This window comes from Lonchura striata, chromosome 6 (assembly GCF_050655825.1).
Source record: "Lonchura striata isolate lonStrDom1 chromosome 6, ASM5065582v1, whole genome shotgun sequence".
In the NCBI taxonomy this organism is placed as follows: Eukaryota; Metazoa; Chordata; class Aves; order Passeriformes; family Estrildidae; genus Lonchura; species Lonchura striata.
In genome coordinates, this window is record NC_140708.1 from 17,045,191 (window position 1) to 17,063,732 (window position 18,542).

General features: G+C 40.6%; 1 protein-coding gene across 4 annotated transcripts in view; it reads right to left on the reverse strand.

The window, feature by feature from the left end:
• The window catches only part of ANXA11 (annexin A11), a 29,251-nt gene extending 11,785 nt beyond the window's left edge, over positions 1-17,466 (reverse strand). For 2 of the 4 annotated variants that reach the window (XR_014956278.1, XM_085583403.1), the window contains exons 1-2: positions 6,060-8,907; positions 87-147 (exon numbers count right to left, since the gene is read on the reverse strand). Coding sequence is in view for 3 of the 4 variants with exons in the window: in XM_085583403.1 (XP_085439529.1) it covers positions 87-147; positions 6,060-6,074 (76 nt within the window). In the remaining variant the exon portion in view is untranslated. Of the gene's footprint in view, positions 1-86; positions 148-6,059; positions 8,908-13,872; positions 13,945-14,133; positions 14,257-17,418 lie in introns of those variants that run through there. The other 2 variants (XM_085583405.1, XM_021526671.3) reach the window with 2 other exon arrangements.
• Positions 17,467-18,542: the final 1,076 nt, after the last annotated feature.

The window sequence follows — 18,542 nt, forward strand, 5'->3', positions numbered from 1 at the left end:
ACGGTCTTGTTCTTCATCCATGCCATGTTTCCACTCCAGAAAGGACCACGACTGCATTTAATGTTTACTTCATCTGAGTAACTTACCTGGGGCAGCTGGTGGATATCCACCCGCTGGGGGATAGCCTGGGTAACTCATTGCAAAGATCTGGAAAGTATGTGTGATACAGTTATTTTCTGTAATGCTTCACTCATTACACTACATAACACTAAGAGGCAACATGTATGCAGTAGCCAGTTACCAAAATTTAGACATAACCTGCACACTTTGTCCCGGCTTTTCCCTCAGAAACCGCTTCCCATTTCTGGATTAATAAGCAGTTGCAGAGTCACTATTCACACTATTTTTTTTATTTGTTGCAGTTGCTACTTACTGCTTGGTCTATTATGCTGTTAGGGATGTATTACTTGAACTTCCTTCCTTTACTGTGCTATTAAAACCTCCAGAAGTTTCCAGCCTATACAGAATTATCTTATCAATGAAGAGTAGAAAATCATCTGACAAAGAAGCTACATCTTCAAGTGAGTAGCTATTAGAAGTTGTTAGAAGGCACCTAAATGCAAACGTCTGCAGAAGTGCAAGGTCAGAGTTAGAAGCAGAAGGGATACACTTTCATGCTTACAGAATTGCCATAAAATATGAAGGGTTTACTGATAGGATAAGATCACTAGAACAAAGTGAGTCTCTCAAAATGGATGCTGCCTCTGTCAGCACAGAAGTGCACAAAGTCATTAGCTGTCCAAAATAGAAGTAGAGGTCAAAAAAGGAAGAACAGCTAAATGAAGGACAAAATCAAAACTGAATACATGAGCCTTATTTTAACCAGAACAGCTACCAGGAAGAATGGTAAAAGTAACTATGAAGAAAACTATCTATAATGAGTGTTACCTTTTTGAAGGTTATTTTTAATGACAAGTCACATTCTATTTTTAGAATTGCTGTGTAAATTATCCCTTTTTCCACCCCCCTCTTTCCCCTAAAGCACTACCTTTTGCATCTGGCATGTTTTGCTGTGTTTTGGGTTTCGGCTGTGGAATTTTGTTTTGGATTTGGTTTGAGTTGGCAAGAGTGCTGTTCTTGTGAAATTGTTTTCATTCTGTATGATCATGTTAACTTCCCTTTCTGGTTTGCATGGCTCTATTACATAGCAACATTGAAATGGAGAAACACCTTTTTTGTGGTTTTCTTTTTTAATAAGGAAATAAAATCAGGAAACCGGCAATTTACTTAAAGACTGTTTGGACTTCATGCTGCAAATACTCATTTAAATTTAAAGAGCGAGCAATGAACTAACAGAAACTGCAATGAACAAGCCAGACCAAAAGTCATAACCGTTCTACTTGCACTCCAGTATGCAGCATCTAACAGAATCAATAAGTGAATGCAGCTTCTCAGAATTCGAAAATCAATATCTGCTGTTACCCATACAAAGATTGACCCCAAACTCACGAGGCTGAGAAACAAACCAGTAAAATTCTCCCTCTGCTGCTGGGAAAACGAGTCGGCAGCTTCTTCCCTCCTGGCCCCACCATTGCCAGAGGCTGGAGCTGCTGGGCCCCAGCCCACACTGCCACCTCCGGGCAGGTACCCGAGCATGAAGTGCAGAGAGGCCAGCAGAACAAAAATAACATTTAAAAACTCAACATAAGGCAGCCCAGCACACTCCAGAGCCTCTCTAATTCAGAAATGAGCTTTGCGTAATAAAGTACAGAAAATAAAAAAGAGCAATTATTATAATGTCACTCAAAAACCAACCAAAGAACACTCACAATATACATTCTTTGCATGCACAATGTCAATGTGTATGTTTTTAATATACAAATTATTACAACACTGAAATTAATGTTATATCTTCAAGTACAACCATAATTATATTTTTAGTTATTTTTTAGATTTACATGTAAATACAATTAAGACAGGGTACTCAAAAAAGTGTAATATGCCTTTTTCGATAAAGCTTTAGGTACAAATTTAAGGCAAAACCCCTTTTTTTTTTGTGGTAGAGAGTGAGAAGCAATGGGATAGGTTTTGTTTTTCTTAGCAAGTCTGCTTGATTGCTTTTAATCCCATATAGAACACTCATTTCAAATCGGAAAACACCCCAAGATTAAAAGAGCCTTTTGGCAATGAAAGCTGAGGTTGAGAAAAAGCAGCCAGCTTCAGCAACCTGAAAAAAATGTTAGTTTCTATATAAAAATGTTCCAATTGCTTCTTTTGAACACTGTATTTATCCAGGGCTTTTCCAAGGGGAAATTTTCCCAGACTGGTTTGATTCCAGGCAAGCTAGAGCTGCAAACACACCGATTTCTCATGTTCAGAAACTTCCCTGATCACCATCTTTTCCACAGTTCATTTGAGCCTCTGTTGGCCAGTACTCTAAATTTAGAAATATTAACATAAAAAGTTACTTTTCCCAACCATTCCCTCAACCCAGCCTCCATTTCATCTTCTAATCTCATCTGCCACACTTTCTCCTGCTACATCCACAATATTTTACTGAAATTGCTCATGATGAGCAGCACTTGCCTGCTGATAACAAAGGGTGACACAGGCAAGGGAACAGAAGATATGGAAATCCACCCTGCTGTACAAACATTGCGTGGGAGGACACAGGAACAGCAAGGTCTCTGTTTGCTCAGTCAAAAAAAAATGTAGTGCATAAGACAAGGGAAAAATCCAAACAACCAAACTGCACACAGAAGGAGGGAGTGCCTTGAAGAAAATAAAGAACAACTACTGTCAAGATCCTCTCCCCATTTCCAGTATTCAATCCCAGAGGTCCACCTCAGACCTTTAAAGACCTCAGGTTTTACTCCCACAGTGAACATTGCTATCATGCTTCACCTACAAGCTATAAACCATTCAGGCTCTTGAGCATTTTCCTGCTGCTTGGCAAAGCTAAGAGGGAACGGACCTGTTCATAAAAGATAAAATCTGTGAAGACTTTCAACAGGAATCTTGAAAATACGCTTCTGTAAGATACAGTACAGAAGGAAAGGACTACAACTTGAAAAAAAATTGTAACAAAACTACAAATTCCATAATGGCAGAAATAAAGAAAACTTCAAGGCTGCCAGAGAAATTTTGTTTCAAGGTGCAAAAGCAATAAGCTCAGCCACTGCATTCACACCCATTCCTGGAATTTATTTAGTGGCTGCTGTTCAGGCTCCAGCTATGCCATGGTACAATAACTTGAAGACAAAAAATCATGAAAAACCATAACATTTATTAGTTAAAAATTATTTGTTTAATTATGCCTATTTCACAGGGATCACCAAGTAAAGTAAAACCCTTGGCCTTGACTCCTCCACAAGGTTAATTACCAGGATATAGCAGACAAAGCAGCCTGAAGCTATAAATTACAGTACCTGCTTCAAGACCGATCTCTGATTGTGAAACCAGAACAGAATTTATCACCTTACAATAATACACTGCCATTTTTCATCAGATATGAGCTCAGGCATCCACCACTGTGCTTTTCCAAGACAAGGACAAACCAGAGTCAGCACTGAACCAGCTGCTATGTTACCAGCCTGAGCAAGATTTACCTTTGACTCATGCACTGCAGCATACAAGTTGTCCTCTCCTGTATTAGCTGTAATAATTTCCATCCTGATGGATAAATAGTCTGGCAATTTTGTTTTATCATTAAGTCTTCTGTATATGTGACTCCTGGCTAGCCTTCCTTTCACTATGAAAAAAAAATAATTTAGTAGAATGGGTTTATCTTCCAATAAGCCTGAGTTCAAGACACTCAGGAAACCTCTTTGACACAGATCACCCTTTGTTCAAACAAACTTTTACTGGACTTCATCCAACAATGTATATTTAAGGAGTATTAACCCATCATCTACTTTCTACAAAAATAGCTTCCTTAACAAAAATCCCAAACCAACTCACAGCTCTGAATAGATGGTAGAACAAACTCAAATATGAGGCTTTTCTAAAAACTATCCATCTGAATTGCTTGCTAGTATTATGACTCAAGAGCTCAGCCAGTTTTGATGATCCTTCTGATACAGTATCATAATCTTTTTTATTACAGAAAATAATCTAGCACTTTTTGACCTGCTGAGGCAAGCAGGTGAGAAAGGTAGCACTTGCAAGCTCTATTCAAAATAAAATAGAACTGAAAAGACATGCCATGTCCAACAAAGAAAGGCTGAATGGGAAGACACACCCATAAGCCACAATCAAGCTGTAAAAATATTACTAAGAAAATATTACTAACAACATTCCTGTAACCTTTCCAGTGACAGAAGCCCTACGTATATACTCAGGGCTTCAAAATCCAAAGAATTCAGTTGAGCTGTATGGCCTTTCAAGATCTATAAGCAGCAAAAACTTGAGTTAATTCCAAGAGGTCAGTTTCATTTTGGATCCCTACTCTGCCCTGATGCAAGTGCTTCCTTTTGTAGCACACTTCTTCAACACTCTCTTTCAAATATATATTTGTGACAATACAGATAGACACTTTCCAAACAACAAAACAAGCAAGGAAAATAAACCAAATTAAGGTTATGAGATGTTTGAAGTAGTAATGGAATGAGGTTGTTATATTTCAAACTCGTAACTTGTCGCAGAATATCATTTGTTGCAAAAAAATAATAAGACTATAAATAGTCTGAACTATGTTCTCAACTGACTAATACCTCAGGGATTTATACTCCTCTATTTTAAGTTCCACCATAAAAGAATAAATTTTCACACCATTAGTGCAAATCAGAATATGTAAATACCAATTACTCCGTGAACTACAGCAATAGTGTGGTATTCAGCACCTTAAAATAATTACTAAAAAATATCTGATTGATCATTTCTCACCAGCAGTTTTTAATTAGTTGCTGTGGCCGAGCCTGAAGCGCAGAGTCAGGGAGTGGCCCAACTGCAAAGGCAGAGGCAACAGGAAGAAAGGGACAACAAAAGGCTTCCATCAGGTCTGCAGCTGTTGGGGCTGCAGAGGCGCCAGGCTGACACCAGGCTGCTCAAGTGACAGCTCCCAAAGTCAGGGACACTGGCAGCAGCTGCATGGACAAACCTGACACTGCGATAAAGCCTCTCTGCTGACAGCCCGGGGACTCCCCACATCAACCAGAGGTACAAAGACATCAATATTTTCTTAACAGGGATGACTTTCGCACTTTCTGGACACATTTGCTGAACACATTAACCTGTCCAGCAACGCTGGGATGGTTACTACCCCTCCGTGAGCAAAATGGACAAACCTTCATTCGTTCCAGACTATAAGGAATTATTCATTCTCAGTTGATTAATTCTTTCCAGGAACAGAATTATTAAAGAACCAACTTAGAATAGTAAAATAGGTATTTCAAAGCAACCATAAACAAAGAATGTGAAAAGAAAGCAAGACTGTAGCCTTCAAATCTAGACTGCACTTGAGATCAGCAAGGTCTAATCCTTAAAGCTTACTACGAGAAGTATTTTTCCCCTAAATCCTGGTATTTGTAAGATGCATTTATTCTCCTAGCTAATAGAAAACCAAGTATTTTTAAAACACTACCAAGCACAGGCAACAACCAGTTATTTTGACTATAGTTAAGTACACTGTTTACTGAATAAGTGCAAATTCCCATGCTTAAAATTGTTACCTCTAGCAATAATAACAGAAACAGTTACCCTGTCTGCTTCAGGCAACTTAAGCACTTAATTCAGAGCAACTTACTAGGCCAAAGTCCAAAATCAGACAAGTTTTTCTAGCCAAGCCAGAGGTCTTCGGGGGTGCAGGAATTAATCATAGCAATTATCACTTCACATACATATTGACTATATGGCTACAGTAAAGTTTAGCACAAACAAGAGACCTTCAGAAGCATTAAAACTCATCTGGATCTTTAATATGGAACTGATATATTTGACAGTTCTTAAGATCACCAGAAGTTAAGATCTAAAAGCCTGAATTGGAAGCCCACCTCTCCTACTGGTGAACACTTTCCCAATGCCCTCAAAAAAACCTTTATCACTCACACTTTGTGGTAAAAGAAAAAAAAAACCAAACACAACCAAAGCAATAATTCCAAAAGACTTTTAACCTTCCTTACCAAGTAAGACAGCATATTCTCTCTCAAACAGACAGCACATAAGGGAAAAAAGGAGGCCACACCTGGGAAGAACTTGTTTCCCTTTCTTTGGAGGTCTCAGACAAGATCATTGCTACTAACCAGACGTCACAGAGACAGGCACTGCACAGGGAACAGCCAGGGAGTGGCTGTGGGGGCTGTGTTTGTTTTATTCAGTTACCAAAATCTAACAACTGGCACTGGTCCACAACCAGCATCTGTGACAGCTGAACATTATGGATACAGTTGCACACATACAAACAAAAAACTAGCTGCCAAGCAAGAATCACACAAGAAAGTGTCAGAATTGTCTCTTAGAAGGACACCACTGAGTCCCAGCTCTGTCCTGTAACTGATTCCAGGTTACCCCATTCAGGATCTAACTTCTTATCAAGCTTATCTAGTGAGTGCTGATAAAATCTGGAACAAACACAGAGCAACAATAGAAGCAATACACAGTAAAAACCTATTGCTGTTCTTAGGTTTGCATATCTACTTTACATTGTTCCCATCTTGGGGACCTGGGAAGGAAATTCAGCATTTATACCAACCACAGTCACTTTCAAATAAACTGGCAAAAATAAAGGGACAACTCAAGTTTCAAACAGGTCAAAGTGCTGTTTGCTGAGGGGTAAATGTGCAGCCTTTTCTTTCCTTTAAAAAGTGTTTTGCTACCTTCAAAAGAAACTCAAAACAAAACACACTGCATACAGCTGACAAGTCCCTGTCCTTATTTCCAACAGTTTACATAAAACACTTTAAAAATATATCCAATAAGAAATATGGGTCAAGGTAGTAAACAAAAATAACAATAAACAAAAATCATATTGGTGCCATTACTCAGTTGAATATTTATTGTAACAGAAACCTCCAACCACAATTTGAAGCTGACAGAGAAGTTTCTACAAATTATTATATAGAGGCTTGGCTAAAAATAAATGAAACTTTCAGTTTGTTCAAAAGCCCTACTATTTCTGTAGTCACAATTAAACTATCTGCTATATTGTTGCTTTAACTAGAGCTTCTTTTTTTAATACCTCCATTGCTATCACAGAAGTAGAATTAAGTCAGCTCTATCTTGGTTTTGATTAGTGCAGTGCTATTGAACAGACCCTATGGAAGCTCTATCTTCCAAAATTTGTTAGAGGTCTAGGAAACACCACTTCCTGTAACCTTCAAATCAGACAGACTTCTTGGCTTGATTTTTTTTTTTATATAGCAGATCAGGTTATGTATTTTAAGTTGTTATGTAACACTATGTCTTCACAATTCTGACTACATAAACACCCCCATGAAATAGCTCCATCCCACTGCTGGTTTTGTTGTACCTTTTAGTGACGTCTGACATTTCATGGAGTTTTCAGTCTAACAATTCTAAACTTCTGGGGACTACAAATAATAAGCTAAAGAAGTGACAAATCATATGAACGAATGTGATGGCTACTCCAGGAATTTTAAGTACAGACAGACATTTTGGCCTCTGATCTTATACTAAGGTCCAGCAAGAGAAAAACCAAAAATATCATAAATATTGTTGACATAAAATAATTAGGCACTCAGCAGAAATGCAGTGGGGACAGGGCTACAGGCAAACATGTAAGCAATGCTCAATTCAAGTTATCTGCTGCATCAGTGGGAGGAGAGTGGTCCACATGACTCTTACAGCAACCCAAAACACAGGAAATTATAAAAATAGCCAAGCTATGGGGAAAGTGTTCATACACTCAGGCTTTACAGCAACCATACGCTTGCACTGCTTTTGTGCTGTTTCTGATGTTACCATGGGTGATCTAGTACAACACTGACTCACTCCACGGAAAATAACTATATGCTGGGGGAGGTATCAGGGAATGAACCTCCCGCCTCTGATAGCAGCTGGGTTTTCATGTGCATAACCCTCATAATCAGCTCCTTCATCAAAACACACTGCACCAGCACTTCTCCCCTCCCTCGCCAGTCTGCTTTCTCCGCTCCCCAGCCTCCTGTCCCCGTTCCAGGCTGAGATGCCTTCCATGCCTCTGCCACTCCCTTCAGAACGTTATTTCTCGACAGTTCCTCCTTAACAGGAAGAAGCTTCCAGGAACTACTGTAAATATCTTTAAAAATTAAAACATATTCCACAGAGGTACTACCTTACTGCCCAGAAACAGGATGGGGACAAGAAGGAATTGCTTTTCTGAATATGGAGATATTTGTGCTGTGTTCTGTCACACATATAGCTGCAGCATAGCAAGAGTTTGAAGAGTTTCCTTTTAAGACAACTAAAGTGGCTTGAAGACACTTAAAGACACTTAAGTGTCTTAAAGACATTCGAAATACATATGGTATAAGAAAAGATAGAGTGTAATAAGTGCAGTTTAGAGAAAGGGGCCTTCTGGATTTAAAAAAAAAAAAAAAAAAAAAAGGCAAAAGCACTGCGTAATGGCCAGCCTACCATCTTAGGCTGCTTCCTCCTGACAACTGTACACATCAAATCATAAAGTCAAGATAAACTACGGACTCGGCCAAAGGACCGAACTGCGACTACAACAGCAGAGCATGCCCTCTCCCCTGAATCCACGTTTCCCCAGGGAACGGGCGTCGCTCCCTGCCGGCGGCGGAGCTGCCGCAAGCCCCGACCTCCCCGGGTCGCGGGCAGCCCTTGAGCCGCCGCTGTCACCCCGCGGGCTCCTGCCGCCCGGGATCCCGGCCCCGCGGGGACCCGGCCCACGGCCCCGCCGCACCGGGGCCCTGGCCCCTCGCCCCGGCCCGAGGTCGCGCCTACCGCAGGTCCCGCGGAGCCGCCGCTCCCACCGCCCGTGCCGGTGCTGGCGGCGCTGCGGGCGGGCCCGGGGCGGCAGGGGCGGAGCCGCCCGCCCGGCTCGCCCGGCTCGGCCCGGCCCGCCCCGCCGCGCGGCGAGGAGGGCCGGCCCGGCCGCGCGGAGCCTGCGCTGTCCCGGCCGGACAGCCCGCGCCGGCCCCGGGGAGCCGCGCAGCAGGTCTGACCGCGGGCCGGCTTCAGCGAAAGGCCCATTGTATTGAAAACACAGCACTCTAAGAAAGGTAACGCCGCCCGTCGCGGGGCAGCCTGGGCATTCCCCGAGAGCACAGCGGCGCCTGAGGGACCGGCTGGCCTGCACACGGCAAAACCAAGTCCTGGCTCAAGTCAAGCTTGTAAGCGTTCAGCACAGCATCGGATTTAAACCCAAAACCACCCTGACTGTCCTCACCAGGAAACACGGTTTCCAGACAAGGTGGTACAGAAAACACCCATTTAGTATATAATACAGTTTTCCCTAAGTAAAATTTCACAAAAAAAGTCAAGAGGAAGCCTTTTCTAGTACAAGCAGTAATAGCTACAGGCTTCAATAAACATTTTTTCTTTCCTACATGCATTCTTTAAAGATGAGTGAAGTTGCTCACATGGAAGCATTTAGAGAGACAAACCAAGATAATAAAAACGAAAAATAAAAAGGGCTAGCATTTTCCAATTATATTTCCTTTGCCAAGACACTAATAAAAATAGCAAACACAGCATTATCTAGCTGAGTCACAGCATTATACAACTTGGGTGGGGAATGAACTTGATGTTGCAGCTGGGAATTTTGTGAACAGGGTCCAGAACTGGGTAGATGTGTTCACACTACTCAAAGCATCCTGTTCAACCACCAATAGCTTTCAGTGGAGGACCTGGGCTTTTTCTCCTCCATACAACTTTCACGTACCACAATGGCCAATCATTGTAATACAACAGCTGTGACTGAACTAAAGAAAATAAATTGCCATTTTTCCCTCTCCAAAATTTTAATTGGCACTGCAGAGGCAAGGCTGCACTCATGGGAAACAGCTACATTTAAAGTAGTCTAAAACAGGTGAAGAGCTATATCTGAGTATAAGAACAGCTGTGGTGCTTTAACCCCAGCCAGCAGCCAAGCCCCACACAGCCTCTCTTCCTCCCTGGCCAGTAAGATCAGGGAGAGAACAAAAGAGGTAAAAGTCAGAAAACTTGTGTGTTGAGATAAAGACAGCCTAATAGGAAAGCAAAAGCCATGCACACAGGCAAAGAAAAAGGAATTAATTCTCCACTTCTCATGGGCAGGCAGGTGTTTAGCTACCACCAGGACACATAACAGTTACTTGGAAAGATAAATGCCATCACTCCAAATGTACCCTCTGCTTTCATAGACTGAGCATAATGTCACATGGTCTGGAATATCCCTTGGGATCAGTTGGGGTCAGCTGTGTCCCTGCCCAACTTTTGTGCACCCTCAGTCTCTGTGCAAGCCCTGTTCAGCAATAACAAAAACATCTCTGTATTATCACCACAGTCTTCAGCACAAATCCAAAATATAGCCCCCCACTAGTCACTGTGAAGAAGATAAACTGAATTGCAGTCAAAACCAGCACGTTAGCTTATTGTGATTTAGAACAAATTATAAATTATCTTAAGATACCTTAAGCTTCACTGATAAAGACGTTGCTCATTAATAGGCAAAGCTAAACATCAACACAGGTTCTGATGCAGAGTGTAGCCTGATGTTCACTCTGCAGGCAGATGGAGAAATGAAGATGTGCCCAGAGTAGCTCAGGTGGAAAGAAGGCCAGGGATCTTTGTCCTCTGAGTCTGCTGGTATTGCTTCTCTTGGGATCTAAGCTCCTCTCACCTCTGTCAGCCAAAAGGGGCCACATTAGCTCTACACAAGAGTTCTGTTAACCAGAGTAACTTTCACTGAAACAGGTTAGGAGCCATTCAGAGGAGCTGCTGCTCCCAGCAGATGAGGACACAGCAGCTTCTACAAAGCATTATTTCTTCTTCCAGAAGGATTTGGAAAAAAAACCAAACTCATATTTCTACAACTTTAATACTGCTATTTTTTCATGTAGAAAAGCCCTTTGAGTATCAATGCCTAGGCTGGAGGGGGTGTATGAGGAAGTGTGTACTGCTGCAACCAGCCTGTATTCATTCCAGACCAGGTTGTGCTCACTTTGAAGTCAATTGCAATCCTCCATGGGTTTAACCAAGGTCTAGATTTGGCTTAGCTCTATGAATCCCTCTATTTTTCCAGGCTCAGTGACTGGAAGTCTCACACCTTTGATGCTCCATTCATAAACAGAAAACTGGACTAGCTATGGCAGTATATGGAATGTTCTTCTCACAAAGAAATCATTGTATGGAGACCTCACTACCTGCCATTTTCAGACAGTCAGGGACTGAGACATACTTTATTTCTGGAATTTTTTCCACAGGAATGATAACCTCTGAGCCCATGGTTTTTGTGACCTGTGGCTGGAGTAAAACCTTTTTCCTGCAAAAACTGCTACAGGCAGCACATGTACTTACAGACAGCACATGTACTTGTCAGCATCTACCTAAAGTTCTAGGAGTTTTAAAATCTTTTTATTTCTCCACACCTTGGGTTTTAATATTTATGCTGGTATTTAACCAGGACAGAACTCCAAAGCACCACATGCTGTGCAATTGAACAAAGGTTTACTTTTACTCATATAAAAAAAACCCTGTCAGTCTGTATTGGCATTTCAAACCAAATTCATACAGAGAGCGATGCCACAGTCAGAAATGAAGCAGAAACAAGGCCTAGAATCCTGGGTGTTGGGATAGGTGACAGTTCGCCTGTCATCTCAAGCATAATCATACTGCTTTCTGACATTGTGCCAATCTGAACCAGTACCCATTGAAAGAGAGAAGCCTTTGTGGGAGAACCCACAAAAATCACAGCAGCGTTTCCTGCAAGCAATACATTTTCCTAGTGACCCTTCCAAGCTTATGTGCTCCAGCCTTGCAGTTTTCCAAGTGGATTTGTGCCATTATAACACACAGACCAGAACTGAGTGGTGGAAACTAGTACAACAAAACATCCACATGATTTCATAGGTACTTTGTCCTTCATTTTTCCATATTCATTTTACAGCATTTCATTTCTATCAGTAAAATATTCCATTGTTGAGAACTCAAAAAGAAAAATCTCAAGTGTTTTCACAGTAAAAGCCAGCAGAAAATACTAAACAAAGCATAAAATAAAACCTCCAAGTATTATAACACAGCCTTTCAGACAGTCTAGGACCCATGAGTACCAGACAGAGTGAGATACATTTTTGGGAGGTCTAGCCTGGAACCCAAATGGTCCAGTTACCCCAGAGGTTTCCTTCATGAACATGATGAGGTTCAGACCCCTGAAGGTGTGCATACATACAGCCTACATTCATTTTGAGCCCTAAGGAACTGATATACATCATTTGTCAACTCACTCTCTTATGAGAAAGGGTGTTCTCTCACAATCATGCTGGGTTGTAGTCACTTTTTTACACTTCTATTGGTTGATAAGAGATTTTAGAAAGACATTTGCCTGAATCCTTTCACTCTGCTTTAGCCACAAAAGACATTTATCATCCCTCCTTGCTTTTTTACTGCTCCTGAGCATTCTGTAGATTTTACACATGTTTTTGCACATAGTTTTTAACTCCATCAGCTTGCGACTCTTCTATGCACCTGTTTTCCTTCTTCATAACTAGGCCTTCAGTTAAACCAGATCCCTGCAAGACAGTATCACGTGTTTGGATTTGCCTCCCCTGCTTGTTCCTCCACAGGTTCTTTGTATATGCCAGCGTGTTAGACTTGAAGATAACAAGCATTGATGGTAACAGCATTATCCTCAATCTGTGTTACACTCCTGAAAAAATTTTACTGCTTAAAATCTATTGCTCGGAGGCAGGCTTAGCTGAAATGACCTCTGCACTTCAGCTTTGTTTCCTCAGTGCATTTTTGTTGCAATAGGAGGCTGCAATGTTTAATGTCTGCTCTGCCACTAGTCTGGAATAAAGGTAACACAGCCTATGGCTCGACTTGCTGGATGCTGAGGAATGCAACACTACAGCCATTTCGTAACTGGGCCAGAACTTGTGATGGACTGTACAAACTCTGTTATCAAACTATCTGCCTTAGACCTAGGTAGGTCTGTCACATAAAAATTTTCATGAATTAAATTTATTGCATGTATCTTGCATTGCCCCCCCAAACCATCATACTGTGAGCTTTGATCTGTGAGGCTGTCAATCTGAGCATTTTCCATTGTTACTAAAAGCATTCAAATTAAGTTAAGAGCAAATTGGAGCCTGCATTTGTATGTAAACCATTACCCTTCACATATAGCCTTGAAATAAACATTTTCATCAAGGAATAACAGATGGAAGTGCTTTAGTTTCCATTTTGTATTAACAGAAACTTCTCATTAAACTCTTGAAGCGTTACAATTGGATAGCTCTGTATTTTCCTGCTTGGTGGGCATAGCCTGGCTGACTTTGGTGGGCTGACACTTTGCCACATACACTCATAGAAGTCACAAGTTCACAGCCTTTACAGATCATATTTTCTACCATTTGTTTAGATTTTCTGCTTTGCATTGTGCCTTGTGTAAAATTGCATCCTGAACTCCAATCAGCATTTAATTCTAAGTTAACAGAGTTAACCAACAGGAAAAGGAACTCACAGAAACAGACTGAGCTGGCCCTGGCATGCACACACTTCACCTACACCTGCAGAGTTTAAGCTCCCAGTATGGGGAAAGAGATAAATATCTGCTAGTATTTTTAAGTGCTGCTGAATGCAATTCAGTTGGTTGACTGGGAATCCCATCTGAATGCATTCTGGATGAGCCATTCATCCCAATGTGTCAGCTGTGGCAATTTGTAATACTTTTGTAATACCAATCTGAGCTGATTGTGTCATTATTGTAAATGACGTTCCAGCCCCACAAAGTTTCTGGGTGGAACTTAATATGATGTAAGGACAAATACCTACCTATTGTTTTCTCTTCCAGGAAGCAGAGAGCAAAGCAACTCAGGCATTCAGCAGTATCAAAGAGTTTTCAAGCTATTGAAAGAAGTCATTATTGTAGGGTTAACCAAAAAGTTTCATTAAAGAGTGATTTAACGATGATGATTAAACAGTTACTAAACAATGACAACAAGGTGGTCAAATGCTCTACCACTTACCACACTTATAATAATTAAGCTAGCTTGTGTAGAGTATGCTTTAAATTTAACATAAAATGTTACTGACCTTGCTGTAGATTCCAGATGCCAGGCAAGTGATCTCTTGGTCTTGAGGCGTAGCCTTGGGAGGCACTCCTGCTCAAGGGGTCACTGCCATGCAGGAGAGCTCAGGCTCTGGGACTGCAGATACCTGTAGTGGAAAGTGATTGGTTTGTAGTCAAACTCCTCTCTGATGGCAGCCATAGAAGTTTGAGATATGTTTGGTCTCAGTTTAGGCTGGTCCTGTTAACTCCCAGTAAGACCCGAATTCTTTAGGTGAAGAGGTACTGCTTAGCATAATTTTGCACAGGTTTTGCACAAGGTTTTCACAGCAGGGTTGGCTTTAGCCAAGCCTATTTGTTGGTGATGCCAACAAATGGTGTACCACTCACTCAGAGCAGGTGTGCCCATTACACCATAAAGTTTGAGAAAGGATTTGGGAAAGATCTCAATTCTTATATTCCTTTCCCTCTGATGTAACTATTCACACTTCTGGCTAACAGCAATGCTTCTGTTGTACTCCTAATAGAAAAAGGTGGGATTTGGAGTCACTCACAAAGCTACATTTAGCTTTGATTCTGGCTTTGACACCTTTTAGCTCCTCCCACCAGGTAATGAACCTGCAGCTTTTTACCTTTACTGTCCTATTTACTAGAACTGAACCCTCTCCTATATCTTGTTCTGCTCTCCTCACCTTTAAAGCCTATGTCAGAATACACCATATTGAACTATTCTTCTTTTCCTTCATCTACTATATGCCCCTCTTTCATATTTGTGTGGTAATTTTGTGAAGAAAGGAGTGCCTATAGATTTTATGTGTATTAAATACATCAAAACAATCATGGAGCTGAAAACACGACTACTCAGTAAACATCAAGATCTGGGTAATTTTAGCTTACTGTATGTGACCTAGTATGTGACTTTAGCCTGTTCATTCTTCAAATTCCCTTCCTTAACACTAAAAATAAATACTATTAATCAATCCTCAGTGCAATGATAAAAACTAAGAGGGCTACATAAATATAAATATCCTTGATGTACAAGACTTCTTTGTAACTATTAGTCAGAATTGAAAGGCTTAATAAAAAATTCTCAAGACTACAAAAAATACAGTTCAAACTGTAGTTTAAAAAGTGTAACTTTCCAGAGGTTCTGATCATTAATGCCTGTGGGGGTCATGTGTGCACAGCAAGCTCTGAGGGGCTTCTTCACCTCACTAATGATATGGGTCAGCACCTCCTCAAACCATGCCTCCAGCTGCAGCAGCGTCCTGCTGTGGCAAAACAGTTCTTTGGGACATAACTCTTGGAACACAATAAACCAAGTCTCATATGGAGAAGCAGCATAATCTTCCCATGACTCAGCCCTGACTCACCAGGAGCCTTTTCCACATGTAAGGAAAACCATGTAATTCAAGCCATCTTTAGCACAGATGACCTTTTAAGCAAGATTGCTCAAAATATTTTGCAACTATTAAGAAAAGCAAGCACTGAAAGTTTGCCTTTTTTATGTGTCCCAGCCCAGCCTTGCTTGCAGGTAAGCACCCTAACCACAGACTAAGGATTAGATCCTGAGAGAGCTGGACAGCATGGTATTTAACCGAAACTCAACAGAGTCGGGTTTGTGTTTGTGGTATTGACAGCAACTAGGCAGCATTTGTGTAAAAGGAAGAAGGCAAATTCAGGTCTGAGTGAGCTTTTTTCCAGCAAGTATTGCCCACCCAGCTGATACTTTCAATCAGCACACTTTTTGCTTGCCTTCCAATTGCGGGGAGCAAGTCTCCTGGCGGTGTAGGAGTGCACAGCAGTGCAGCCTTGGGTGGCCTCGTGGCACAGGTCCCCTGCACCCAGCACCCCAACAGCTTCCATCCCTGCAGCTCTGCAAAACACAGGATCCACTGCAATGGTCATCCACCCTTGCCAAGGAAATCTCTTTTCTTTCTCCAGCTCACTCAGTCCTAGGTGATTGCAGTTGACCTCCAATGCTTTTTGGTTCGCTTTCGCCTTTGAAGTGTTAAGGAAGGGAGCCTCATTGCATCCTGAACTGGACTTTCATTTTCATATTTAGAAGCAATTAAAAAAAATAGAAATTGTTGTTTTCTATAAAGCAGTTGCTGTCAGCAAAGCCTATTATCTGAGCTGGCTCAAAGGAATGACAGCTCAGTGCAAACATTTAAGATTCAGAATTTCAGTCTATTTTAATACATTCTATGATGAGTCAGAGCCCTCTCCTAGAAATATGGAAAAACATTTTTTCTTTTCTTAAAATAGTTGTGCTATTTCACCTCAGAAATACTTAACACCCATAAATATGAGCCACTGATATTCCTGCTTCCTTCAATTTTAATTTGCTTATACAGCACAGAATGCAAAAACGCGTTAAGAAAAAAAATTAACAATGATGCACAGATGTAAATAGACCAGAATTATTGAAGTGTGTGAATTAACAGTTCAGCTGCAGATTGTAGCTAGTTAGTTTTATTTAAGCACAACATTAATCAAATTGCTGAGGTTTCACAAAATTCAAGCATCCCAGGAAGATAAACACACACAATAATTCTCATTTATCTCTCAGTTACCCATAGATTTGCCAACAGAGGGAGTCCTCTTACTGTCTACCAAAGCTTTGTTGAAGTGACGGTGTCCCTGCTGAGCAGCTATCATCGCACTAATAGCGAGGATGAAAAAGGTTTGCAAAACAGAGTCACCTCAGGGTATTTAGCAAATCAAAACATGGGGCAATATCAGACATCCAATCACTAGAAGTGCACTGGAGGATTCAAGTGGTCGTTTGTGTTATTACAGCAATTATATCTATGGGCAGAGCTATGAAATATCTATGAGAGTAATTATTCTTAAATACATTGAGAAAAATTATGCCAGATAAACATATAGTTCCCTTATGTCTGCAAATCAATGTTTAACTGTAAAATTCCTTTGAGTTCTTTCCTGTTGTTATGGTCATAGCTTGCCAAACTAATAGCAACTATTCTGGCTGTGGTTTGGAGGAAACAAAACAATTAAAAAGAAACCAAACCAAACCAATCCCCACCCCACCCCCCCCCCAAAAAAAAAAAAAAAAAAAAACCAACCAACCAAACAAACCCAAAAAACAAGACTTTCTTCTACATTGTGATTTCCTTAAAGGATCATGTAATTTTAATCCCAGCCGAATTAACTTGTATGCGGTAAGACTTTCAGAACTTGATTTGCTTTTACATCAGAGAATAAACCAAACTTCCTTGTGAACTATGGAAGTATTAATATAGTATTTTATAGTCACTGTTTGGATCACTATGGTTTCTGCTACTTACCCCTTATTTGAAGTGGCCAGTTCCCCTACGACTTGATGAAAGGATTTCAAAAGCTGATGGGATAATGACATGAATCACATTCCAGATTAGCTTGGACATAGCATTTTGGCACATTTAAGGGAAAATTAAAAAAAAAAGAAGAAACAGCATTATACTTATTACATCAAAGTAAACACTTTATAACTACAATGTGTTGCCAGGGCTAACAGCTTTGTGAAATATTAAGTAACAAGACCAAGACCTGAGCAGCAATCAGGTATGGTGATTTCCTAGCAGTAGCATCAGGACAAAAATCTTGAGGTTACAATCCCATCTGTGTGACAGTAGCTCCTTCCTTCTCACAGAAATTGCCATCTTTACAGTAGGCAAGACTGAAATGCTCATGAAGCAACTCCTACACCTCTGGGTTTTCTCAGCTTGATATATCCCAGAGAGTCTTTTAGAAAAATAAAAATACAAAATCATTATTACCTCCATCTGTTCCCTTTCGTCCTTTTACTGGGACCTGGATTTACACTGAGATTCCAGCAGCAGTCCTAACCTCAACCAATTATCTTCTAGAGCAAGTTCAGGATAGGTAAACTAGTGCCAAGGAAACTCAGAAGTGCAACTAAATTGAACCTAATTATTGATGGGAGTAAAGTTGAGATTTTTTTTTTCTCCATTTTCAGATGAGTGAAGTTCTTTGTTTTCTACTTCTTTTAACACAGCATACAGATCAGCTTTGCAAGTTTTGGATATCTGGCCATTTTAGATAAACATTCCAACCTTTTAAGTGTTTACAGACTAAACTGTAGAGCTAAATGTTTATGTTGCACTGAATAACTTCAGCTTTGTATTTAACAGAAAGACAGCTGAAGTAATATTGTTTCAAACACTAGGTGAAGACATATGCTACTGAAATAACCAAAATTTTAAAGGAAGATATTATTACTAGTCCGTCCATAAATATTTAATACATCTCTATGCAATAAGCTTTACAGTTGGAATATATAAAACTGCCAGAGCTTACAGGGTTTCTAATTTTAAACCTACTCCCAGACCCTTCAAAAACAATTATTATAGCTATTAGCTTCTAAAACTAGAATGCAGTTTTTGGGTTTCAAATAGTATGTTCCTCCCCT